The sequence below is a fragment of the Pungitius pungitius genome, chromosome 3 (genome assembly GCF_949316345.1).
Source record: "Pungitius pungitius chromosome 3, fPunPun2.1, whole genome shotgun sequence".
Classification (NCBI taxonomy): domain Eukaryota; kingdom Metazoa; phylum Chordata; class Actinopteri; order Perciformes; family Gasterosteidae; genus Pungitius; species Pungitius pungitius.
Window position 1 is genome coordinate 9,017,372 of NC_084902.1, and position 27,324 is coordinate 9,044,695.

The 27,324-nt window shown below is 44.5% G+C and overlaps 1 protein-coding gene across 3 annotated transcripts in view; it reads left to right on the plus strand.

The window, feature by feature from the left end:
• The first annotated feature begins 7,189 nt into the window (after positions 1-7,189).
• The window catches only part of dscaml1 (Down syndrome cell adhesion molecule like 1), a 77,614-nt gene continuing 57,479 nt past the window's right edge, over positions 7,190-27,324 (plus strand). Inside the window, exons 1-3 of one of the 3 annotated variants that reach the window (XR_005119521.2) lie at positions 7,190-7,409; positions 15,370-15,690; positions 21,701-21,847. Coding sequence is in view for 2 of the 3 variants with exons in the window: in XM_037457822.2 (XP_037313719.2) it covers positions 7,367-7,409; positions 15,370-15,690; positions 21,701-21,847 (511 nt within the window). In the remaining variant the exon portion in view is untranslated. The remainder of the gene's footprint in view (positions 7,410-15,369; positions 15,691-21,700; positions 21,848-27,324) is intronic. The other 2 variants (XM_037457822.2, XM_037457843.2) reach the window with 2 other exon arrangements.

Sequence of the window (27,324 nt, forward strand, 5' to 3'; positions counted from 1 at the left end):
TACAGCTGGTGCAGGTAGGCACAGGGAGGACTCAGACGCAGAGTTTCCAAAAACATGCTTCTTTAATGAAACTTAAAATAACGTCACCGGGAATCAGAACCCACCTCCACATGCAACACGGAACAATGTGCAATGACGCGACAGGGGACAACAGGCGCACAGGGCTTGAATACACTAGGGAGGTGCAGGTGATTGGACACAGGTGAAAACAATCAGGCAATCACAGGACAAGGCAGGAAGAGAAGTTACCCAGGGACACAAGAGACATGTAACTACAAAAGGAACAGGAAGAAGAACCAAACCGTGACGCTGCTGGGTCAAAAATGTACATACAGCAGTGCTAATATTTGGTTACATGTCCCTTGTCCATGTTCACTTCAATTGGGAGCTTTTGGTATCCATCCACCAGCTTCTGGCAAGCGTCTCATTGAATCTTTGACCATTCCTCTTGACAGGATTGGTGCAATTCAGGTAAATTTGATGGCTTTCTGACATTGACTTGTTTCTTCAGCATTGTCCACATGTTCTCAATGGGATTTAAGGCAGGACTTTGGGAAGGCCACTCTAAAACCCCAATTTAAGCCTGAGTTAGCCATTCTATTACCACTTTTGATGTGTGTTTGGGGTCATTGTCCCGTTGGAATACCCAACTACGCCCAAGACCCAACCTTCAGGCTGATGAGTTTAGGTTATCTTGAAGAATTTGAAGGTAATCCTCCTTCATTATATTCCATTCTCCATTTTATATCTGTAAAGCAACAGTTCCACAGCATAATACTACCACCACCACCGTGCTTGGTAAGGCATGGCGTTCTTGGGGTTAAAGGCATTGTGACCAAACAGCTAGATTTTTGTTTAGAACTCTCCTCCAGAAGGTCTTATCTTTGTCCATGTGATCAGCAGCAGACTTCAGTCAAGCCTTAAGGTGCCGCTTTTGGAGCAAGAGCTTCTTTCTTGGACTGCAGCCTTTCGGTCCATGGAGATGCGAAACACTCTTGACTGTGGACATTGGCACCTGTGTTCCAGCACCTTCTAATTCTTGGCAGGTCTGCTTTTTGGTGGTTCTGGGGGGTTAACTCTAACTTTCTAAGTCACCAAAATTGCAAATTCATGTTGCAGTATGTATATTTTTGACCCAGCAGATTTGGTCACTTTTTCTGTTAACTCATAATAAAGTCATAAAACAACCAAACTTTTTTGTGACGAAGAGTGCTTGAAACAGATACTTCTATCAGAGAAAAATCTGACTTGTAGAGATAATGGGAAACTCAAGAGAGCCATAACATTATGTTCTTTACAAGTGTATGTAAACTTTTGACCACAACTGTATAAAGCATAAAATAAATAAGACCACAAAAATGTCAAAGCACATAATGTATAATCATTATATACAACTCAATATGCAATAACAAATGTAAGTTAGACATTTATTAAATACAAATAAAAATAAGCATAGGTACAGATTACATAATGGAACGACTTGTCTCAGAAGCAGAAACTCCTACAGTTTCCTTTCCTCACATTCAGCCACGTGTTGGGGGGATTCCCATCCCCAAACGGGGACTTCCTCTTGTTGGAGCTTATTGCTGCGCTTAATTTTAGTAACAATACGTCAGTGTTTCCTCTGCTAAAAGCGGATGTTATATTGTCCCTTTGGCCTGTAGTATCCACAACGGTCACTAGGTGGCGCCGGTTACCCAACATGAGCACAAGAAGACCCGCCACTTCCCTCCTCGCGACGTGAACCCTGCTGGCCGAAGAGAGGGGACTCAAATGAGCCGAAACACCGGTGAAAACAACTGGTAGGTGAAAAGTAAAGTTAAAAGTAAATTTAATCAAACGTTCGTCACGGATTTTACCGCCAGCTTTACACTAGACAACGGTGTGAGAAAGTTTACAGGTTATCAGAGATAAAACAAAAACACTGAGGGCACCGTCAAACGAGCTGGTGTGGGGAACTTAGTAGCACTTAGTAGCCATAAAGGGCTCCCATGTCGAGTTGCATTCATTCACCACGTGACACAGGACGTCCCGCGAGCTGAAGCCGAGCACACCTGACAAAGCGCTTTGTGATTAATCATAACCGGCAGAAAACCGCACCTGATTAATTATCCCTGAATAAATACGTCGTTACCGGCAGAGACAGGAGCTGTCAGCCGGGTGAGTCCCAAGGACTTCCTACACCACCCCCCCCGCCCTCCCCCTCCACCCAGCCTCCTGAATCCGTGGGAAAAAAACGAAGGACCACGCTGTTGTGAAAGTCAGCACATCAACCCGCCGAGCGGTGAAGAAGGCGGTTTTGCCGGTTGGACCCCTCAGGGCGCGGGTCATCTGCATCCCATAAGGGCTTCAGTTGGGAAGCTATTCATCACGCAGTTCCCCGGCTGATAGCATCACAGCACCGCGATGGCTTTTTTGGGGAACAACACAGAAACAAATGCAGGCTACGTGTGCTGGTCAGCGACTAAGCATCTAGGACTGGTATCTGCTGAGATTTGACTTTTTTTTACAGGCAAGAAGTTGACTAACATCAAAGATACATGCTGTTTCTCTCTCGTTGTGTTTAGTCAGCGCAGTGTGTCCCGAAACAATTTGGCAATTTGATTTAAGCTTCCGTAGCTTCAATAAACATTTACACATGCATTTTACAAGGAAATGTGCTTTTCGTTGGGAAAAGTACTTTATCTCGGAATTCTTGCTGTAGGTTAAAGAATAGATGCATAAACTTAACTACATTTGCTACATCATCTTTATTCATAGCTATCACTTTGTTTTTGAAGGTTTCATGAAAGAATCTTCAGTGCTTTTCAACTGCACTAAACTGTCTGACTCTCCGGGAGACGTACATATTTAAAAGCTGGTCAGGAATGTGTAGTTTAAAAACAAAACGGGTAGTTTAAACTTAACACTACGCAAACACAAGTTTACGGTGTCTTTGTTTTGGACACACCCGTCCCGTCTTTTCAATGGACTTCTAATGGGAGAGATTTGCACAAATTATCTTGCTGATTTTTTTCTTTCTTGTGTGATAAAGGATACAGAATATGGACAGAGTTCAAATGAATGTTCCTTCCAGCTGCCTCGGTCGCTGCTTGTTAACCTGTTTTCCAGAAGATAAACAAATGAAGTTCATTAATTGAGGAATATATATATATATATATATATATATATATATATATATATACATATAACTAAATAACCCTTTCCTCAATTGGCAGCATGACCTGCACAACAACATTTTAGTGTTTATTTCCATTAGTTTTGTCACACGTGCATTTTGTTAGAGTGCGAGCTTATGTGTAGCTGTCTGTGAAACACGTTACGCAGTAAGGTAGATACAGGAGGGTTAAAGCGTGGGAAAGTGATAAGATCTCAGCACAGAGGGTCAAGGTGGAAAATGTGCCTTCAGCTAAATTCAACAACGTTCGCTTACAAGCTCTCTCGCATCAGTGTATTGGTCACTTAATGTGATATAACAGATTTGAGTGTAAACAATAGTTTACAATGGTTTATGTTTGTTCATCTCTTATTTGTACAAGTTACCCCAAAGCTTGCTACTGTTTGATGTAATAGAGTTTACAGGCAGAATATAACGAAACTATGTTGAGTACTTTTAAGACAATTGCATGAAGAGGTCTGCTTGTTGTGTTGAGGATATGTCTAAAAATGTCCAATGTTTTGACTAAAAGTGCGTGTGTGTTTTTTGAGGAGCATGAGAGTGTCATGGAGAAAAATTCTAACTGATTTATATTGTACTGTAGTGAAAATGTCTTTACAAATACCCAGTTAGTCGGACTGAGCAGCAACTGGTGTTTGTTCATCCCTGGTGGCTCACCAACTGGTTTTGGTAATCCTGTTTTTTCAAGAACAAAGCAAACGTTTGTCTGACATTTTTTTATTTTATTTAACAGTAACTAAATATTTTAGAAGTAACAAATCATATATACAACTCATTGAAAGCAGAAATTTCTTGGAAGTGAGAAATAAATTGGCATTTTTGACCACTGGACCGATCCTTTGATTTAGAGTTGTCAAATAGTTTCCCAATATTGTATATCAGTCAATGCAGTGAATTCAGTAAATGGACGACGATTACATCTTTAATTGTGACCACTGGGTGTCACTAGATATCTCTGATCAATATCTCTGTACAAGGCACCGCCATGTTCATCTAACTGCGTCTTCAAAGACGCTCAAATTCAAATCCTCCATGTTAATCCTGCTGTTCAACTTTCATTCTCCTCGTTATGCTCGATGGACTCGCCATTAAAGTGGGAACGTGTGTTTGTGTGTCACCCACTACAGAGGGAGAGCAACGGGTCTCTTGGTTGGTCCCACAGAGGACGCCTCCAGCGGCAGCCATCTTGGAAGTGGTGGTATTTTGTCTGCGGGCGCTCTGTCTGTTTTCCCTCATCTCCAATTTCTTCTTTCTCTTTTAGATGGGATCCTCTTTCTCACCCCCCCCCCCCCGCCACACCCCCACCCCGTCTCCGTAGCCCCGCTCCCTCTCAGCCATGCAAAGAGTCTCATTTGCCAACGTGGAAAAAAAGAGAGAGGCAAACCTCTAGTTGAAGAAGGTGCCCCCCCCCAGCCCCCTCATTCGCCACCTCCGCCCCTCACCCCATCCTCTCGTTATCCTCCCCAGCTCATTTGAATAAATTAGCACCCCTTGATGTCTCATGTTCGTGTGCACGCACGTGAGCAAAAATTCCCGTACGCGCTCACGCAAACACACAGCCCCAAATGCGTGTGCGCGCAGACCCCACCGTGGGGCGGGAGAGCAGCCGGCTTTGCGTGTCCTGTGCCTTGCCGCCATGTAGACACACACGTTTCACGGAAGCGCACACCCTTCCCGAGTTGCTGATACACTCTCACACATCTGCCACAACAATCGCGCATGGCTGGCTTAAAGGCAAACGCGCTCCATCGCTCGGCCCCTTCCCGTTAATGCACTGCGGCACGGTGGGGTGTGATTCATATTAGCCTAATGCAGGGGCGCCTTCCCACACTGGCATGCGGAGTTGGCCCGGGCGGTGCCACTGAGGAGAAGGAGTACGGCAGCCCACCGCTCGGGCTTCGGCCGCGCTTAGGACCTGTTGGCACCGCCTCGATGAGGTTTTGAAGGAACACGACGCCGTCCGCCTGATCCGTCATAGAACGATTTGCCTTTTTGCAGCTCGTCCAGTCGCGGTCCACCACCGCCGGCCCTCCCCGTGCTGCTCACTCCCCTCGCCCATTTTTGATCCCTGTGACCTTGCACGAATCAGTGGCACCACAAGCCCCCTTCCTGAGGTAGTCCCGACCTTGCTTGGGTCTCATTGAGCTGCCGGGCCGTGCATTCATAGTGGATACATTAGCGCTAATATGATGTATTCACGGCCTGAGGGGGAGCTCCGATTGTCTGAGCATTAACATCCACATTAACTTATCCTTTGCTTTCTGTTCGTCCACTGCCGGACTCACCCATTTCCAGAGAGTCACATAATAATGCGGTTGGTTTCATTGGTGTGTGGCAGCTTGTCCTGGGTCCTATCCTCACAGACAGCCGCTTTAGCTGTCTGGGAGCTGCTTGCCTTTTCTCTGGCCTTGCTGGCCCAGGCTCAGCCTGTCAGGCTCCATGATGATCACTGGCTGACATTACAGTACAACCTGTCAGGCTGACTCACATCAGCCTCTTAACCAGCTTGCTCGGCTGCCTTTTGATGTCTTGAGTGAGTCCTTCAAGTGTCACCATACACTGCCGCAGGGTAGGACCTCTGTGTGTGAGGAGCTTGGTTCAAGTATCAAGGTGTTGGGTGCTGTTATCCGACCAGTTTGCCATTGGGAGAGGATATTTGAAGCTGATTAAATTCCCTGAAAGTATCCAAACCAGAAGTTCACTCACCATACAGCACTCTGCATAGAGCTGAAAAGTGTTCCTCTGTAAATATAGCTTCGAGCACATATCTCGATGTACAGTATTTGCCACGGAGGTGCTTTTGTGCACACCGTGCGTCCTCAGTGTGGTTTTCTGTACGTGCAGGTTATAGTGGGTCTGTTTGAATGAGATCTAGAGGGTGCGTGGGGGTGTGTGCATCCACCTGTTGCATAATAGGAGAGTGGAGGCAGAGTGCTGCCTTGCCTGCCACATCACAGCGGCTCTTCAGTGGGAGTGAGAGAGGCCACATCTTGTCTTTCCTTGGCAGAAATCCACAATCAGGGACTACTTTTGGTTACGCAACTGTCAATTAGAAGGGGAAGAAAATGATTTAGAAGAAAATCTAGTAGATGAATCAGTGGTATTGACTGCATCTGGTGGGACATCCACTCTCAATGGGGCCTCTAAAGATAATATGAACAGACCCAGATTATGATACATTAATTGAATATTTAAAACACCCTATCCAGTCTGGTGTTTACATTATGTGCTGAAGTTGCTGAACTGCAGTGTAAACACAGCTCACGTGACTGCACATGTTGTTCTAATCTTAGTAGTTTGCAGTCCGAGTTACTCACAGTATTCTTTAAGGATATATTAGTATTGGGTCACATGAGTGTTTGGTTGACAGTTAAAGGACGGGGGAATAATGGGGCAATCGATGATGATTCATGAGTTGAATTTAATGAATTTATTGGACATTGATTACCGTACACACAACTTCTACGTTAGTCTAATTGGTAATACGCCCCCTATTCTTTATGAATTGTCATGTATTGATTTGAGTTTGTGGGGACACACAGCAGAGCGCAGCGCACGTTCACCTGAAGTTGAGGCTGCGGCTTTATGCTGCGCTTGTTCCCCTCCACACTCCTTAGTGCTTTTTTCACTTTACAATGGAACATTATGTTTATTTTACTTTCATTATCTGTGCGCATGACTGGTTATGGCAACTGATTTATGGAAATTCTTGAGTTTATTTGCATGAGAAATACGCACAGGCGTTTCCCCCCACCAACGGTTCCTTTTGTTACTTCCACATATTAAAACAACATTTAAATGACTTGTGCGGTGGTGCATTGTGGTACATTTAGTCTCCAAGCATTGGATTAAAGCATATATCTATAGCGCGCGCGTAATACGGGAGGTAGCGCGCGGTCTTCCATTAGTTCCTATCACCTATCCATCACGGCGCTGCGTTAGGATGCCGGGGGTGGGGCGACAGCAGCCTGTCCCGTCAAGGGGAGGAGGGAACAGGGAGCAGAGGCGGTACTTTCTCCGCGGCTCGTTTCTCGGCGCCGGAGAGTGCGGGACCAGGGCTGGAGAGACCGCCGGGGTGTATCAGCAGAACCAGTCCAGCACGCAGCCTCGCCTGGCCGACCGCTGCGCCGTGCACTCTTCTTGGGGGACTGCACACCATTCCTGTGAAATATAACTGCTTTTAATGGCATGTGGCTTGTAACTTTACTTCTGCTGTATTCTTTGCAAGAAGGTGGGTTGACAATCTCTGTCTTCAAGTGTTTCTTGTCTGCATGCCGTCCCCTCTCCAGTGCAACGCTGAAGTTTGCTGTGCGCATTAATGACCAGGTTTCATGTTTGATTAATATATTCACAAAGGGGGGGGGGGGGGTCAGATATGTCAAATCAAACCCCAAATCACCTTTGCAGGGTGACTGGTAACTTTTTCTTATTGCTTTAAAATGTTTTTTTTCCCCATGGTCAGCTGTCGCTTTCCGCCTCACCGAGTGCTTGGATGTCTCCTGTGTCCTCAACGTCTCATCGTGATTAGCTGGCGATATGATTAAAAACGATTAAAAAAAAGCTTGAGTCTAAAATTTATAATTACTTAATTTGGACTAAGAGCAGCATAAACCTATAGGTCTCAAACGTGCACATAGCGTTAGTTAGAGTGAAAAGGACATTTGCATTTTGCATGATGAATACGTGGAGGTGTCGTGAATATGGAGGCTGTTGAATCGGATAAAGATCTGCGGGCGCGCGCACGGGTAGGCGGGCGACCTCGAGCGCTGATGCTGGCCACAGCTGTGGGCCGTTCACTTGCAAAAGTCCAAGTGGGAAAAGTATAGTTTAATATTTGCCGACTTTCTCTCAGCTGTCCCAACAAAAATAAGATGTGTGTGTATGTGTGTGTGAGAGAAAGAGTGTGCTTGTTAAGGGGAGGTAGAAGGAGGGAGGGGGGGGGGGGGGGGGTAGAAGATGGAGGAAATTGTTTTTATTAGCCATTTTTTGGAATGAAGCACTCAAATATTGCATATACGCCGATTCGGCCCTGCGTGCGTGAGTGTGCGGCTCTGTGGCAACAAGGGTCAATACATTTGATCACATATTTCCCCCTAAGGATCAATACAGTATCTATATATCCATCTATCTATTTTCTGAGGGATCTGTGAACTAATGCTGGCGATATCGAGCGCTGCCCTGTCATTTGTAGATAATGATCGCAGTTGGATATTTAAAAGACGAGGCCATATATATATGTTTGTTTTCTGTAATAAGCTGTGCAGTGTTGGTGTATGCAGACTCAGTTGTCATCGTGCCTAATTATTCATCCACCATTTTCTGTGGCATCAGATTCTCTACTGATTAGCTCCGCTATAAATACTGCAGATGGAAAAGAGTGATTCACTTTGCAATGGTTCTTTGGTATAATGGCTTTCTTTCACTTTGCAAAAACCAAACGGTGGAGAAAGATCATATTTATTTATTTTACACTTAATATTCCCCAGTTTCCTTTACGCACTGATCTATAAGAGAAGATGCCTGATTATAAGCCTAGTCAGTGTACACATTTGAAATAACGTGAGCATTTCTTTATAATTGGGAGGGGGCAATCCGTGTGTTTCATGGTCCTTGTCTCCAACATTGGCCTTGGCAGTGCCCTCTGCCATGCTGCAGCTGCGGCGGGGGCTTCTGTGCTGTTTTTGTTGTATGTAATTGGATTACAGGGTCTATTTCGATTTTACGCACTGTACATTGCCCTGTCCCGTGACTGAACGAGATGTACTGAGTGTGCGCGTGTGTATGCGTGTGTGTGTGTGTGTGTGTGTGTGTGTGTTTGTTGAGGGGAGGTGGGGGGCTGCAAACAGCCACTGGAGCGGAAAGAGTGCTTGAAACGGGAGAGATGTAGATAACGCAGTGGAAAACAAACTTCCATTTTCCGTTGTTTTTCAGCGCCATGCTCCACTAATTTCACACGAATACACCGTGATTTGTTTTGTGTCGTGGCTGCGATGAATTTCAGATACGTGTAGTTTTTGATAAACTCAATTTTAAGGGCGGAAGCGAGGTGTATTATCATACATGCATATGCATTAGTACTGCGTATTTTTCCCAGTTCGGCCGCGCCTCCCAGAATGGCACACAAGTCTGCTTATTTTCATCGGCTTCATCAGAAGACATTTCGGATCACACCATTGCAAATTTTGAACACAATTTAGTGTTCTTCTCGATACCCTTTCTGTCATTAATTCGACATTCATTAGGTTATTACTGACCGTTTGTTGCTTTGGTTTGGCTGCACATCAACACACCTGCACATGAGTGCGGAGAGGAGGGGGAGAAGGATGGATAGATGGATAAATAGAGGGAGAGGAGGGTGGAGGATACACTCATTCTTCTTTGTCATGATTTGGGAGGCTGCTTGTCATTTTATGGAAATACAATTGAGACAAACTCAGCCGAGGGGTGTGTATGAATCTACTTTCAGGCCCGACAGGCCAGAACATGGCCTGAGAAACTGGAAAATACACGTTTATTGCAAACTGACTATTTGTTAATCAGTAAAAAAAAAACAGACGTGTCTCTTTGCTGTAGAATTGTATGGGCTTCAATCATTAATTGTACAAAGTTCCAGGAAAAAAAAAGTCTTAGATTGATCGAGATGCAGGGAGAGCTGTTGCTATAATTATTTCATCAATTAATGAGATTCCAGTTTTAACCAGTTTCGGTCGACAGAGCCTCCTGCACACAACGAATTAAACTGAATGTAGTTCCAGTGTTCCTGTGCATTTGTATAACACTTTGGCCCTTTTGCATGCACTTAATTTTTAATAGAGCAAACATCTTGTTTCGCTAATTCATTTTTTAAACCTGTGTGTATGTGGGGTGGGGGGGGGGGGGGGCGGGGTGTTCCATTTCATGTCAGTTTTTTTTTTTTTTTTCAAGAGTATTTCAACACATGTGAAGTATGAAGAGCAGGACATCTCATCGGTTTTAGAATCACCCGCATTTTGTCATCCCGTTACGCGGGGAGAGGTCCTCAGGCCCGTCTGTGGCGTGGCAGACCGCCGCGGCCCGTGTGTACATTTTGAAAGCAAGACAGATTCCGACAAGAGAAGGGCTCGGAGGGGGGAGCCCAGTATACTCGCGGGATGAGTCAGACCAGGCTACACCCTGACGATGCACTCAGATCTGTTACGTCTGGATTGGGAAGTGAGCTTTAGTGGCTGATTGATTTCGCTCCCTTTCTTTCTGTTTCTCTCTCTCCTGCTACCCAACGATCGGGGTGTAAAACCTGCCTTTGCTTTTACTGCGTTGCGTTTGACGTATAGATCGTCATCGACTCCATGTTTTAGTTTGACTGAAAACAAGTAAAAAGAAAAAAAGGTCTGTACTTTGGCGGAGCTTGGATGGGGGGCAGGTGCGCAGGAATGTTTCATTGAGATGCCCCGTTCCACGTATTCAGTGAAGTGATTTAGTTCTTCTCAAGTTAACTTGTCTCACACTTCTCCGGCAAGCGTCAAGGGTTGTCTGTCTGCATTTGCCAGTTCAACACGAGCGATCCGTCACACTTTTTTTTATCTTTTCAAAGATTTGAGAAGCGAACAACAGCGCGCGAAAGGACTTTGTACGGGGGGTAATCGGGCTTTTAGCCTATTTGCGTTGTCACGCAACACCACGCGATCACAACCATCTCTAATGTTTGACTGTAGACGTAGATCTTAGAACCCCAACACATTGTAATTGCACTACGCGGTCACTTACAGAATTGGATTCGGACCGCTCATTCAACAGGTTTTGCGCACAACAGTCGTGTCCGGTGATCCGCCCTCTCCATTACGCACGGGGAAAGATCTATAGTCGTGTCTTGAATGACAAACGATTCCAACAAATTCACTTTAACATCTTACAATCGATTCTTCCATCTCTTCCGTTCTGCTTACACATCTCTACAAATCTGACACTCACTTCAACAACGGAAATCATCCCTTTTAAAGTGGGAGATGCAGATTTTTTACTGACACTGCATCCGTTGTATATATGGGTTGTTAACCACGACGTGTGTGTGTGTGTGTGTGTGCGCGCGCGCGTGCGTGCGTGTGCGCGCGTAGTGCATAGCATGTTCACACCCCTTCATCATGTCATGTAGTTCTTTTCTTGAGTACAGTGTTTGTCCCAGTGAAATTACACCAAGCTATAAATGATTTCTTTTAGAGAGACACATTTTCATGCAACTCCAATGCATATCTCAATCGCATCACTGCAACGACTGTATTGCCACTGACTTCAATGCTTCATTTGTTATTAGGCCTGAATGTGTTCTGTGTGCTGCTATCTGTAGTGCTACATGTTTCACCACGGACAATCGCCTGGCTATTATGAACGCATATGCAATCTGAATGTGTTTATGTGACTTTGTGTATGCGTTTGAAGGAGAGAACGAGTGAGAGCGGGCGGGAGAGGTGGGATTTATAGCCCTGTTTTTCTATGCACGTGATAAATCTCAGTGTGTGTGTGTGTGTCTGAATGAATGTAGATGAGACAGAAAAAGCTGCATTATGCATAGCGGTTCACCATATAGGCAATATCCTTCCTTCTCCAGCATACATATTCATACTCCATTCATACCCATTCAAATAAAAAAGTGAAAATGTATTTAGGTGGACTGCAGAGAAAGAGTTAAAAGGAAAAGTGAACGTGAACGTTAACAAAAAATAAATAAAGATCGGGTGGTTTTGCTGGGAAAAAAAAATGTTTCTGAGGGTTTTACCCTAAATCACCTTGACCTTTTTTTTTTACTGTAATCAAGGCACTGAGGCTTGCAGAACGAAATCAAAATAGAGTTCATGATCGGATGAGTGCTGCTCCTTTGCTCTTTTTCATTTGCTGAAGAGAGCCCGGGGCCACAAAAAGTCTCTGATAACCCTCAGAGGTTAGTGTTGGCCAAATTAAGAGGGGAAGGTTATTGTGCTCCATGTTTTTTGAGTGAGTTTATACAGTTGATTATGAAGTTTCCTTGTTGTCATATGACCATTTGCTTGATTTGACTATGGCTGTGCTACATGCCTATTACATTTAGAAAACAACCCTCATGATCGTGGTCCCATTTGCACCCCTCAACTGTCAGTTATCACAAATAGGTTGAGGCTCCATTGAAGACAAAAATAGGAACTCCGAAAAGAAATTACAGACGTCTAGGACCAACAGCTGTAGCATGGCAAGCCCTTATGCCAAGTGACAACATGCCCTGATGATTTTGATACTTTAAAACATCACGGGGTCAGCATTGTTTTGGTGGTCTTTTCCACTTGAGGCCTTAATTTGTGCAATGTAGACTGGGGCTTGTTTCCGAGTGGTTATAAACACGTGTCATTGCTTGAATGAATGCGTGTGTGTGAACTCAGTGACCTGAATTCATACCATAGGATTAGCCATGGCTACTCATAAACTGCACATTTTTTAGAGGTTTTCCGTGTGACTTTGAGTTGTTGCCTCCAAGCTGTTTTGAATTAGTTTGAGGCCAGTTTGGTGATAGCACATGATGGTTTATGGTTTGTTTATTTTTGAACTGGGAATGCGCAGTGGTTCAGGACACATAAAGGGGATTGAATAATAAATCAGAGAATAGGAAGATGATTAACCGGCTAGGTAAAACACAGATATATGTTACTCAAAATGGAGATCACGTTTATTTATTGAGACTTTCCTATAATATGGGATCCACTGGAAAGTATATATCTTCCTTCCTTTAGAAATGATTCTAGCTGTTCACAAAATGTAGTAAATAGACTTGGTTTCATTTAAAGGGGAAAGTTTGGGATCCAGAAGCAGTGATTCACTGCCATGATTACCAGTTTTAGGGGTTTAGCAAGTGGGAAGTAGCTCAGAGGAATAGGTTGATCCCGAACACTTCCATGTGTTCCTCACCAAGCCGTCCATTCTGGTGCTCTCCATGGTGCTGAAAGTGCAGATCAGTCAGCCTAGCAGCCTTTGAGGGTGATTGACATGGATTCAAACGATAGGATGGTGTGAACTTGACCTGAATTCAAATTTGAACACAAAGGATCTGCTCCAATTTTAGCTCCCTATCTCCTCAGCATCTCTACTTTGCCTCGAGCAGCGATTGCATCTTTTTCCTGAACACCTCTGCCCCTGCTGGTGGCTGAGTTTGACATCAAAAACTGAGGAAGAGATTTAACATTAACCTCTCTATCCCTTTGACCTGACCACACACATGCTTGCACACATATACACACATACTCACTCACTCACTCGGCTGCAATACAAACACCTTTGCACTTGAGCACCTTTCTCCCAGACCAGCCACCCATGTCATGTCTATGATATTGCACTCCTGCTTGACTCTCTGATCCCTCCTTCCGCCGTACACCCACGTATGCATGTGAATCAGGGAAGTTGGACCCCGGCCTCCCGCGGCAGTGTGATTACAAAGTGGATAGACACTGTGCAAGTGTGTGTGTTTGTGTGTGTATGTTGATAGAAGATTATGACTAGTAACTCAAAAAGATAAATCAGAGGGATGACAACAGATCTATTAAGTGTACAAACAACAGACAAGGAAGAGAGTTGTAATCACCTAATTACGGTGAATCCGGTCAGTTTTAATTTAATCCCATTTCCGTCAATTTGACCTTTTAGCCTATTTTGTGTGAATCATTATCACCTTTAACATCTTGTTATTAATGTCATTATGTGGTTGGATGTTACTATTCTTACAGAGATGAAAATGGTGTTATGTATCAACCATTCATTTGCGTACTTGGCAGGTTTTTAGAGCTTCAAAGATGGCCAGTGGGCCTTCTGTTTTTTTTATTATAGCTAGTTAATAATGATACCCATTGATGTTGAGGATCTGTAGAAATAAGACCCTCTATGATACCTGATAGTGTTTTTACATAAGCATTGATGTGTCTCAGCCATCACCCCATTTTTTTCGCAGCACGGAGAGAATTAAAAAGATAAAGCTAATCCAGCCATTGTTGACACAATCCACGAAAAGGGACTAATTAAGTATCATTGTCTGAGCAGAAACTTCTCTTGCTCTGGGCACAGTGTCTTCCCCTGGCCTGTCGCCAAGCTGAGCTCAGCACTTTACACTTCCTCTACTCCCCCAGCTCCGCGGTCACAGCAAACATACACACACACGGAAACACACAAATCTTAAAAGATTCGTCTCTGTCTCACTCTAAACTGGAAGAGGGTGTTTGAGAGAGCGAGAGAGAGGATATATACGAGGGTCTATCTCCCGTAGGACAACTTATCTGACTGTAGCTCTTCATCTGTGCCACAATACCAACATCTGTGTTATCCAGCTCCAGCTCCCTATCCAGATATAGAGGGCTACCTTCAGTGGATATGAATGCCTTGAGACCAAGAAGTAATGCAGCAGTTTGCTAGCCTGCTACTGCTGAAAGATGAAGGGTATTAACATAAAGGAGGTGGTAGAGTCAAGTTATGTGTCCCGTTTTTCCCTTCTATTGAGGGGCACATTTTTAAAGGGCTGTGTGGATACATACATCAGATTAAAATATATTAGGACAATGCATAGGATTAGATGGATGGCTGCAGTTTGGCACACAAGGAGGAACTTGTTTGGGTTGAGGTGACCTGAACGCCCTTTGACCCAGCTCGTATAATACGTTATGTTAGAAGTGAGTTTAGGTGGTATCTTTATTGATATTTCAAAGTGAGACATTCTAAAATATTCTTATTCCAGTGAACTTGAAAAATAATGAACATGTGTGTTTGCAGAGAGTTTCTTTAATAACGGGGTCTTATTGCAATGGAAACTATTTCATGCTGTAAAGTGAAGAGTAACTGTAGTAAGGAACATTGTGTTTTGTAAAAGGAACCATGAACACAATACAAAAATACGTTTAAACTTTGTGTTACTCTGTTACTTAACTATAATAACAGTCATTTCAAAAATCCTCTTATTCAAGACTAGAGACAGAAGCACTGCTCAGCACTCGTTTACCATGCACTTCTCTCAGTAATAAATTAGTGCATTTGTGGCAGGCAAAGTGTCTGTATTTCTAGATAATACTTAAACATCACAGTATTATTGTATTTCATTGTCAGTTTTAAGTGCACCTGCTCTTTCTCTTCATATCTGCCTGACATGTGTATTTTGCCTGTATGTCCGCCACTTACCTTCTAACTGCTTTTCTCCCTTTTTCTGATCCAAACAGTCAACAGTGAGGATGTTGTCTCCACGCGGCTGTACTTTGTGAACGCCTCCCTGCAGCGGGTGACCTTCTCCAGCTCGGTGGGGGTGTCCCTGCCCTGCCCTGCGGGCGGCGCCCCCCATGCCGTCCTGCGCTGGTACCTTGCTGCCGGAGACGACATTTATGACGTGCCCCATATCCGCCATGTGCATGCCAACGGTACCCTCCAGCTCTACCCATTCTCCCCATCGGCCTATAACAGCATTATCCATGACAACGAGTACTTCTGCACTGCGGAGAACCAAGCAGGCAAGATTCGGAGCCCCAGCATTCACATCAAAGCAGGTGAGGGTTGGACACTCTATGTGCAAACTAAGCCAATGGTTGAAGGGATTTTCTCCTGAGGAACTTAATCAATTTATCTTACCACTGTGCTGTTGGCATTAGTTTTTGATGGTGACACTACCCTAGCTTAGCTCAACTGTTTGTCACTTGAATTAAGACCTGCACCCAGAGACAAAAACTTAGAACTAAGGAGTATTTGAACAGTTACTTTTCAGTCTCCACTGCATACTTGAATTTGGAAATCAAGTTTATTGCTCAATCGGTAATAAACATGATGACATTCATGTAAAAATTGATCAAATGTCCCTCCACGATGTTCTACCTAAGGACAAAATGGAATTGTGGTCATTGTCAAATATATCACATTGCTACATCTTTATATACATGTATATAACTCATAAGCTTAATTTTGCATTTACATTTTCTACAATAACATTGTTATTGCTAGCCCTGCATCTGTAAAGATGGTCAACCAAATGGCCATATTGTCCTCCTAAACCAACAACTTCTCTCAGCCGGTGGGGAAGTATGTGAAAGTGTAGTGTGAAGACGATCACGCAGCCACATAGACAGTTGGTTTGGTGACCTGTCCGCACTCCCTGCCAAGGTCAAAGCTGGAGAGAGGCGCTGCACACACTGAGGAAAGGTGTTACTGCTCTTACTCAGGCTCCTCAGACACACACATGAACATCATAAACACATGCATGTGACCTCATGTGATGTGCGTAGACACTCCCATGCATATGCGCTTGCATGCCCCCACTCAGAGACACACACACACACACACACACACACATTTACATGCACACCAGCCATGTTTGTAGCTCATGCCAGCAAGCCTCCTGTCTCCCAGTCTCTCCATCTGTCCATGGACTGGAAAGTCCCCTAACCACACAGACACACACACACACACACACACACACACACAGAACAATTTTTGTCAAGCTGGGCCTTGGTGTTTAGTTGCCAGCTCTTTGTCAGGGTGTTTGGCAGGAAATATTTAGAGAGTCAGCTACAGACAAGATTTGAACATCATATAATCATATTAAAAAAGTGGATTTTCAGGTCACCGTATTAGCAGAGCGGACATTCTGATTGTGTTGATCAATTCTGCATAAAGGGAAAGTCAACCATTCCTTATTCCATGAATACAAACCCAAATGATTCTGCCAGATCGTCTCCCTCACCGAGACCACACACACACACACACACACACAGACACACACACAAACCCGTAACTACCCATATGGCCGGTGTGGTCCCCAGAGGAGGACAGTCCCTACAGCGTGAGAGTGACCTTCTAGCCAGCCTCTGTGTTGGGATGACCTTCTCGCCTAAATAATTACAACAATTAATCAATTAAATGCTGAGGCAAACACAACTCCACAGCTCTATAACCGGGGCTTATGTGCATGTGTGTGTGTGTGTGTGTACCTTATTACCTCCAGAGTCCTACACCACACACACATGCTCATTTGCACACTCGCACATACACAACCGTGCAGTTGCCATGGGCGACAGAGGCGGGAGCGCTAGGGTGTGGCATGCGCTTCTCAGGCGGCGAAGGAGAATGATGGCAGCTGACAGCTCGCAGTGTGACACCCCCCAAAAATCTGCCGCACCCCAACTCCCCCTCGCTATCCGTCTCGTCCTCCCACCGTGCCCCTCTCTCTCCCTCTCTTCCCTCTCTCTATCGCTCCCCCTCTTTCTCACCCTCTCCCATGCCCGCTTATTGTGGGCCAATAATAGCACCAGCACCTGCCTGGATAGATTTACATTTATGAAAATTACTATGTTGGTTTATTTTTTTTCTCGTACTAAAGGTTTTTATTTAGCTTCATTATCATCATTCAATGTATACGTTTCTATTAAAGCATCTTTTTCCTATCTTCAAATATAAATGTTTTTGTTTTTGTTGTTTCAAAAGAATGAGATCTGATTTACAACAGTTATTGAATTTTCGGACAAAAAAGTAAATTGTAACTATACTTAAAGTACAGTAACTCGGAATGAAAGAAATAAGGCCAAAAAAAACACTTCTTATCAACAAAAAAACTAATTACAACAAATAAAATCTGTATTAACTCTTAACCCTGAAGCAGAGCTTTGGAAGAATTTATAGCCTCAATAATGGCATAAACTGTATTTTAATGATCGTTCTCCATCAAAGTTCATCTTCACGTACATACATCATGTTAAGGTACCCAATGACAAATGTTTGAGTTTGTCATTGGGTACAAAAGCAAAGCACATACAGATAGTCATTCCAGTCTTTAGTGCTAGAAAACGTCCTGCGTGATTCTGAGGGTTTCATGGTTTAGTGCTCACATTGTCCTCTGGATACAACCTTGAAAAAATGATCGAAGGACACCTGTTCAATGATATCCCTTTTGTCCACAACTAAAACACACAGAGCCATGTAGGCCCGAGAGCATGTGCTTACATCCCTTTCCTCCTTCCGCCGCATCATCTTTCCTTTGGCTAACATTTTCTTGATAATATAATATAATAATTAAGGTCCCTGAAACAAAACAACTGCTTTTGATATCCTATTCTTTCAATAAGGAAAACCAGCGTCCATTTATTTCTCCTCAGTGTCATTATATATTTTTTTCTTCTCCGTTCTTGCTGTTCTCTTTATGAATAAGTAAATGCAGTATTTGGTTTCCCCGTCATTAATTATTGAAGCGACAGTGATACAAGTCTTGCCTCCCAGTGCGCCCAGTGCACCAGACCCATGTTTAAGCTCGTTTCTAGGCAACCAGGCTGCATATAGTCAGGCATCAGTAACATCCTAATGATTCTCCTGCACATGCGATGAGGGGGAGTGCAATTTACACACAAATCAGTTGAGCTACCATTTGCATCCTGTCACAAGGCTGAAGAGAATAAATCTCTGAAGAACAGCATATGTTACATGATAATCACAACAGTCGCCTCTTACTGGCGCTGGTTACATAGTTACAAGGCCACGGTGACATAAAGAGCTAAGCTGGTGAGGGACGCTCTAGGGTCAAAGCAAAGGAAACAGAAACCCGAGACAACCTTGACTTGTCTTAAACTCCTGCTGAATGGGCATTCGTCTGCTGTATTGCGCCAAACAATTACAACATGACAAGTGGGTTTAAAACACTTTATGAGAGGCACAGTGGGCATTAGGGATTTTCCCTGCTATTGACTAGAGGCAGCAGGGTCAATCAGTGAGTAAATAAATGATTGAAAGAATTGGCTCGGCCGCAATAGCCGAGGCTACTCAATCGATCCTGGCTATTGATCTGTAGGGGGATGGCACCGAGGAGAAGCAGGAGCGGTTTGACCGAAGAATTGAAATGAAGATTTGATTGGAATTATTTGTCCTTTGGCTTTGACTCGTTTACAAATGAGGCCTTAGCCCATCTCAGCGTCCTGTGGTTCCACAAAGAAGTGCAAGGCTTCCTTATTGCAACCATTAATTAGGCAGAGTATTATGAGTAGCACAACAATCGATTATCCAATCCCTAAAATATTTGGCATGCTAACATGTACACTATATGACGCAAGGTGACATTTCACCAACGCTGTCCCCATTCTACTTCAGCCCAAGCGCTTTCCAATTGCGAAAAACTAGTGAAAAACAGTGTAAAAGCGATGGGCAGAATCCGAGAAAGACTTTGGAGATGAAACCTCGGACTCTAAGGTGAAAGACTCCCCACCATTTGGACAAGGACAATGGCTTCGGTTCCACTGGGTTCCAGTGACGGTGGCGGCTGGCATGAAGCGTTATTAATGACCAAGGATACTGGGCTTCAGGCTCTGCGTTAATTATATCACTGGAAAGCTGGGGGAGAGAGTAAAAACACGGGAGGGCGGGGGCCACTGCAGTGTGTGTGTGTGTGTGTGCGTGTGTATTTTACATTGTCGAGCCGTTACTGTCCTCGTTTCTAAGGCGTTACATCCAAACTGCTACGTCTCGAAAAAAAATCTCCGTCCACGCGGGCGTTTCACGAGATGATGATGTGCATCCCCACGGCCGCCTTCTCAAATGTAGATGAAAGAAACGTGAAAGAAATATGCGGTCACGTGATGGGAGTGTGACAGATTGGGGAAGGACACCTCGAGACTGCGGAGACATATAACCCCTGCTTTTTCCAACTGATCCGTCCCGGAGCAAAACATATGCGTTTTAAAACAAAAAAGGAGTAGTGTGGATGCAGCCTAAGGGAAGCTTGAATAGCGGTGATAGATTGTGATGCACACATCAGATCCCCCCCCCCTCTAATTTCTGTTATTTTAGTTTGATTCTACTCATGTTACAGAATATGTCAAAGTTCTGGAAGAAAAATGTGGCAATGCCCCTTTTATACGCGAGGCCATGGTATGGCCGTGCTCCATTCACCAAGTACAGGCCCGTGTCGCTTCAGTCCAGCTAGCATAGCCTAGGACTACCTGTCCCTCCTCCTCACCAAAACAATCCATCAATTCATTTTCACTTTACTTAATTATTTTAATGTAAAAGAATGCTTCGATTCCGCATTTAAACATTCCTCACTAACCCAAAGGTGACGGAGTTAACTGGAGAGATAATTTGGTTTGCTACAGGCTACTATTTTCATCATCGCCCCCCGCCCCCCCGTTGTCTCTGCACACAGACTCACAGCAGTTCTCCGCATGTCATGTGCAGGGGGGGGGAGTGTTTCTGATGCCTTGCGCCTGCATGTGACGGGTCCCTCGGCCGTGAGCAGCCCTCCGCTCCTCTCCGTCACAAAGCATCTGTGGCGTTGCTCTTTAAAAGGCCAAGGGCCACTCACTGCGTATCCCCTTTAACGCAGCTCTCTGTCAGCCCCCCTTACAATCGCCGAGGCCACGTCAAATGTGCGGCTAAAGGGACAAATGATGGCCTAATGGGGTTCAACGGGACACCAGACCAGTTTGTTTACAAGACCTACCCCGGGTTTTACTCTGGGTTAAACATCATCATGTCAACGTAGTATGGAGGAGCGTGTTGTTATTTATGGAGACTGCTCAAAGCGGGAGTCCATGATTTAACTGACGGAAAGTGCATCGGAAATTTTAATAATTGATTATAGAATTTATTCAGCGAAAGTATTTGCTTGTTCCAGCTTCATAAATTTAACATCTTGTTTGGACAAAACAACCGAGTTACCTTGGGGAAGTTGAAAACGTTTCTGCTTCCATTGACTTTGAGTTCTATTTATTTATTTATTGGCAAAGATCGAACGCATTCACAGTGCAGGAAGAGGCAGCAATCCAACTGGGCTTATTTGAAGCCTACGCCTAAATAATATTAAAATATTACAATAATACAGAAAACATTAAATGATTTGAAAGATGATCGCAAACGGAAAACTACAACATTCATTTGCCGGAAGTACAATGTTACACGACATAACCAGCCCTTTGGGTCTGGCCCCAAAATATATGAAAGCAATGTTACCGCTTATGAGCCAGCTCGCTGCCCCACGTCCTCGGGTGGAACCCCGATGTTTGTGTAAAGTCCAAGCTAAAAACTAAAGGTGGGCGTTCCTTTACCTTCAGGGCCCCTCGGCTTTGGAGATGAGGCTCGTTGCTTTACTGCTTATTTAATTATTGATAATATTATTGCATTTTACTAAATTATTTGCATAAACTCTCTAACTTTTGACAGTGCTGCATAAATTAAGTTATTGTTATAATATCAGTCGATGGTGTGGCCTCAAAAAAGCCTAACATTCATTCTAACATTCCTTGCTTTAAAAGTATAAGTAGTATAAGTAGAAGTAAGTTTTGGACAGTTTGACCAAACAAGCAATTATATTTGACCTTTTTGAAAATGAGATTTTTAAACTGTTTGGGATTATCTAACAAAGTAACTTGTAGCCCCGGCTTTTATCAGACCACAAACTCAATTTTCATTGATACATTTTTATTGAAACCACTTTGTCATTGGCTAATTCCCCCTGTGGGAGATCTCCATTTCCATTTCCATACAATCCTTCTATGGACTAACTCCAGCTCCTTCATCCGCCCTCAGTGTTCAGGGAGCCCTACACAGTCCGTGTGGCCGACCAGCGCTCCATGCGGGGTAATGTTGCCGTGTTCAAGTGCCTCATCCCCCCAGCCGTGCAGGAGTACGTCAGCGTGGTGTCCTGGGAGAAAGACACGGTCTCAATCGTCCCAGGTAAGAAATTCATGTTGAAGAGCCCTTTGTCCCACTGTCCTCTCTGACTGAAATGCAATGAAACTACAAACTCCCTTTGTGCGACTGTGTGATTTGTATTTGGTCGATTGTGTGCTTGCTGTGTTTGATCAGGTGGTGGATAATAATGGAAACGTAAATAAGCCAATGTCATCCCAGTATGTCAGTGAACTCAAGAATATTAACCCCTACGAGAAATGAAAAATCCCTCCTTTTATTTTTTGCCTGAATTAACCAAGAGCAAAAAGACATAACCGACAGTATTTTAAAAATGGCATTTTCTATCAACATGTTTTCCTTGTATGCTTTGTGATTGTTGATAGCTCCTAATCAATACTAATCAATTTAACTGGCAACGTAATAGTGTCATTGGCATCTCCTATTTTGTCAGAAGATGGATGAAGCTCTAAAAGAAAAAAGGTTGAATCTTTTAAAAAGAAGTCTGATGAAGTGGCCTTTGCGTGGCACATCTCTGGCTTCTCACTCACTCACTGACACTGCTGTGGTTAGTAGCTGTGTTATAGTGATAAATCCGGCATTAGTAGACATGTTACGGTGTGTGTGTGTGTGTGTTTGTGTGTGTGTGTGTGTGTGAGAGAGACTGTGTGAGAAGGACAGAGGGGTTGTTTGGGCTTGGGGGGGGGGGGGGGGGATCTAATTTGATGAGTGATAGATGTGTTTAGCTGCTCATCACAGTCACCCAAAAGAGAGCAGCCACACCTCCTGGGCTCTGCTGTGTCTGGAGCGGTTCTCTTGGCTTCATCTGACCTTCCGTTCCAATCGATCCGTGTGTAAGTGTGGAGTAACATCAGTTCCAAACTCGGCCTCCCACATGTTGCTATATGTTGTATCTGCATGTGGTGCTCTGTGTGTGTGTGTGTGTGTGTGTGTGTGTGTGTGTGTGTGTGTGTGGATGCCTGTGCGAGTCAGTCATACCATTTGCTCCGTGGAGCAATGGCAAATTGCTGGGTGTCAGATGAGACTGTTGAGGTAAGATGATCCGTGTTGCTCCCTCTGCCCCTCCTCTCAGTCTCTGATACCCAGCACCCCTTTCTTCTCTCTAAATAGTGTGTGAATAGGGGTGTGTGTGCATGTGTGCCTTTTTATATGGCTCTGTCCTTCACTCGGGAGCACTCATTGATCCAGCACAGCTGTAGTGTGTGTGTGTGTGTGTGTGTGTGTGTGTGTGTGTGTGTGTGTGTGTGTGTGTGTGTGTGTGTGTGGCCTGAAGGGGGTTTCCAGTCTGGATCGATTGAGCTTGCTGTGGGTTCCCCTCTCTTGTCACATATCCCTCAGTGTGAGTGTGGTGAGATGAGGCCAGTTTGTTTTGAAAGTAAAACATGCACATATGAACAAGCAAGAGCATGTGTGTGAACATGTACACAGGCGCGCAGACACACACACACACACACACACACACTTATAGTCACATGAGCAGCTTTCTGTGACTAAGCGGAATACGACAATTCATCCAAATGCTTCAATATTTTAGCTATTAGGATCATTTAATGTAAAAATGATATTATGCAGAAGTCTTTATACATTTTGATCATGTACAATTAATATTAATATTAATATTTATATTCAGCTTACTATGAAATTACTGCTCTTCTCTTTTTCATATCAAACGAGCAAAGCAAAAACACGGGACCAGTGAAAGACCTTGTGAAGACATTGTGATCAATTGGTCGGTCAATCCATTAAATAAATTGTTAGGTTATTTCACAAAGAAAATAATCATCCTACACTAAACCATCTGAATTTGCATTTGAAAAGGTTTGAGAGATTTCCGTTTTTCATCTTTCTCTCCCTCTTTTATCTCTTCAGAGCTGATGAATAGGTCTTATTAGTAACACAGTGCCCCTCTTCTTCTTTCCATCCATCTTTGGCTCTGAGCCTCCTCTCATCTCTTTTGCTCCCTGGTACAGACTGCCGGCCTGTGTCAGCATCATGGCCACTCACATGTGCGCTACCCCCCCTCCCCCCTCATCCATCCATCCATCCATCCATCCATCAGCTTCTGGTGGCATGCACAGCTTTCTTCTTTTTTTTCTCCATAGCACTCGAGTGGTTCGCCATTCATAGAGGACAGCGTGTGCCAAGGTATTGTCTTGACAGGATGACACATGTCACGCAGACGGCTGTGTCGGTCAATAAAACTGAGTTTGAATGGGCTTTGATGAAGAGACGAGAGGGTGTTTGCTGGCGGCTAGCCTCACTGTAAGACGACCCTGCCTGGGTGTCGTGTCAGCATTTGACAGCCAAATCTGTTTTCGCTGAGGCCCGTTCACGGAGCAATGGGGTTTGGGGGGGGTCGGGTGGAGAAAGATAGATAGACAGGCAGACAGTCAAACAGAGGAGGGCTTTGTGTGTTGACTGGTTATGCGGGTTTTTACTCGCCTGTCACACTAGCTTTCTCTATCTAGCCATGTCTGTCCCTCTAATTGATCATTTGCTGGTGTTGCTGCTGGTTAGAGAATTAGCATTTGTTTACTTGTCAGTTGGGGAACTGAAAGATGGATGTTGATGGATGTGTATGAAGGATCTTCATCTGTGTGTGTGTGTGTGTGTGTGTGTGTGTGTGTGTGTGTGTGTGTGTGTGTGTGTGTGTGTGTGTGTGTGTGTGTGTGTGTGTGTGTGTGTGTGTGTGTGTGTGTGTGTGTGTGTGTGTGTGTGTGTGTGTGTGTGTGTGTGTGCGCGCGCGCGTCCGCGCGTGCGGCTGTGGCACTTTGTTAGTATCATCTCCTCCTCCAGTTGGAGCTTAAAACAGTGTGAGTTTTATCTGGTCACCATGGTAACGGGCGCGAACCGGCGGGCGGAATGAGGAAGGTGTGAGGATGCATCGCTGGCTGAGTTTTATTAGTGCATCACAACGGATCTGCCCTTGCACACACACACACACACAAACAGATGACATGCCTGCATACTTGTGTACACTTCAGTGACAGGGAGTGTACATGTCATCTCACTCTCAGGATAATTCTTATTCTTATCTCCAATTGTGGATATTTGAACACTTCTCTCTATCTAATAGTCTTTTTGTTTAGTGGGAGACATTGTGAACCTGTGCAGTACACATCAGAGCGAGACCAATTAATTAGCTGCAAACATCCTCTTGTTGCTGGAGACGTGTTAGCCAACGAAGGGCAACAAAGTTACGTTACTATCTTGCCAAAGATACGTATAAAAGCATTTAACAAGAGTGATAGTGTTGCATAGTTTCAAAACAAATCAACATAGGGCACATTCAGCATTTTATGTTTCATTATTATTATTTTATCTTATTTATTTGTTTAAATGCAGTTTGTTAATGTAGATGTAGAATAAAACAATACTTTGAATAATAATTTGTTCAAAAGCTCCAGTGGCAGGAATTGTAGAGTAATAAACAATTTTTAAATAGGCAGGGTTTATAAGGACAAAAAACTGCCATAGAAAGAATATATCTATTGATATATCTCCATGTTGATTCATTGATTCGTTGATGTAGTGGCAGGGATACAGGGAGAGGGAGAGTGTTGAGGATCAACGTCAAAGGTTCTGCATTCATTGAAAGAGATCGTTTAATCCCCCTCCTTGATCACACACACTGCCTCTCTCTCTCTGTCTCTGAAGTGTAGCGTCACCACAGCTGCTGCAGCTTCTGTCCCAGTCTCCATTTTGTGGCCACTCTGTAGTCTCTCTACTCTTCTGCCTATCCTCTCTTCTCCCAACTTTTCTCTCTCTCTCTCTCTCTCTCTCTCTCTCTCTCTTTTACTCCATTCCTCTTGCTTCCTTTTCAGAGACACTTATTAGGAGACAAACTGACAAAGCATCTTCTTTTCCCTCCACTCCATCAAACCTGAAAGTTAGAAAAAAAGATTGATAAAAAAAAAAAAAGCTTGAATAGGCAGAAAAAGAAAGACAAAGTGGCAGAAAAGCATGCCATGCTAAATTATGCAGATGGCAAAGTGGGCATAGCATGGAGGGATGATAGGATGAGACGGGTAGGTGGGAGCATGTATGGGAGGCCAGGCAGATGGACAACGGGAGAGGTGTGTGTGCGCTCGGGTTTCTCGTTTGTCCCCAGCACCCCAGGGAGGAAGAGGCGGCCAGGGGCTTTAAGCTGCTGTGTCCTACCATTAAAGATGCATCTGACAAGTGCTTAATGCCCTCCCACCCTCTCTCCTCCATGGCTTTCTCCGCGAGACTTTATTTTTCTTATCCCGGTTCTGACCATTAACCATCAGACGCGTGTGTTTATCTCTGCAGTGTGAGCAGGTTGTGCCGAGTGTGAGAGGAAGAGGACAGAGGGTAGCTGTGGAGGGGAAATAGGTGATGTTTACTTATTGATGTGTGTTTATGGGCTGTGCTGTTTAGGTGTGTGTGTGTGTGTACGTGTGTACGTGTGTATTTTTGTGTGTTCATGCGTGTGTGAACCTGGCAGCTATTTGTGTTAGCTCGGGTTATTTATTCAGCGCTCGTGTTTGGATGTTTTACAGAGAGAACAGGTGCAAAGCGACTCTGAGCGCGCTCTGTTTGAGAGGACTCTGTGTGTGTGCGTGTGTGTGTGTGCGCGTGTGTGTGCGCTTACACGCGTGTTAGTGAGACAGACCAAGAGAGTATAAGAAGACACAGGGGCATTGACTGCTGTCCAGGCACTGATAGGGCCGCAGTGTGTGTCCGAGTGGAAGGGAAATGCGGATTTGTTTGACATTGTGCAAATGCGCGTGTTGTTTGTGGAACGATGGACGCACACACGGGGAGACACGGCACGTGCACGGGGGAACATGGATGTTCTGTGTAGAGATTGCAATGGCTGGAGAGATAGAGGGAGATTGAAGGAAGGGAGTGTGGTAGGAAGCGAGAGGAGGGCGGTGCACGAGAGGAATTTCAATAGCACTCCAATCATGCAGGCGGTCTCGTTAGCCCAGGGAAAATTTGCATAGCGCTCCGGCGAATTCACTCTGCCTTACCCAGAGAAGATGGCTCCCTTTCCTCTCTGCCCGCCATTCATTTTTTTTATTCATTAGTTATTCATTGGCCGCGCTCAGCGAAGGCGGGAGCGAGTACATACATGTAAATCAGTGCGTTTCTGTGTCTGACCTGCCAGCTGTCATACTTTTCATTTCATACCTTGTAGTCTTTGTCGTTTGTGCGTCACATCCTGGGCGGCTGTGTTTGCAGCGCAGCGTCTGCGCGTTACTTAGTGAATGCATATGCACCTCGTCCGATCACCCTGCCTACATTAGCTGGGTCATGGCATGCTAGCAGATACAATCACTGCCGGATGTTTTTGCCAAACGCAGAGCCGACGTCAAAACGTTACTTGTCACCCGCACTGATCCCTTCGCCAACACCCTTTTAGTCAAACCGCCTTCATGTGTCTCCTCCTCCCGCACGAGATGCTAATTAGGGAAACGTACATGATGGGGGTTCAGACAATCCGATCTATACTTGAAGCTATCATACAGGATCAC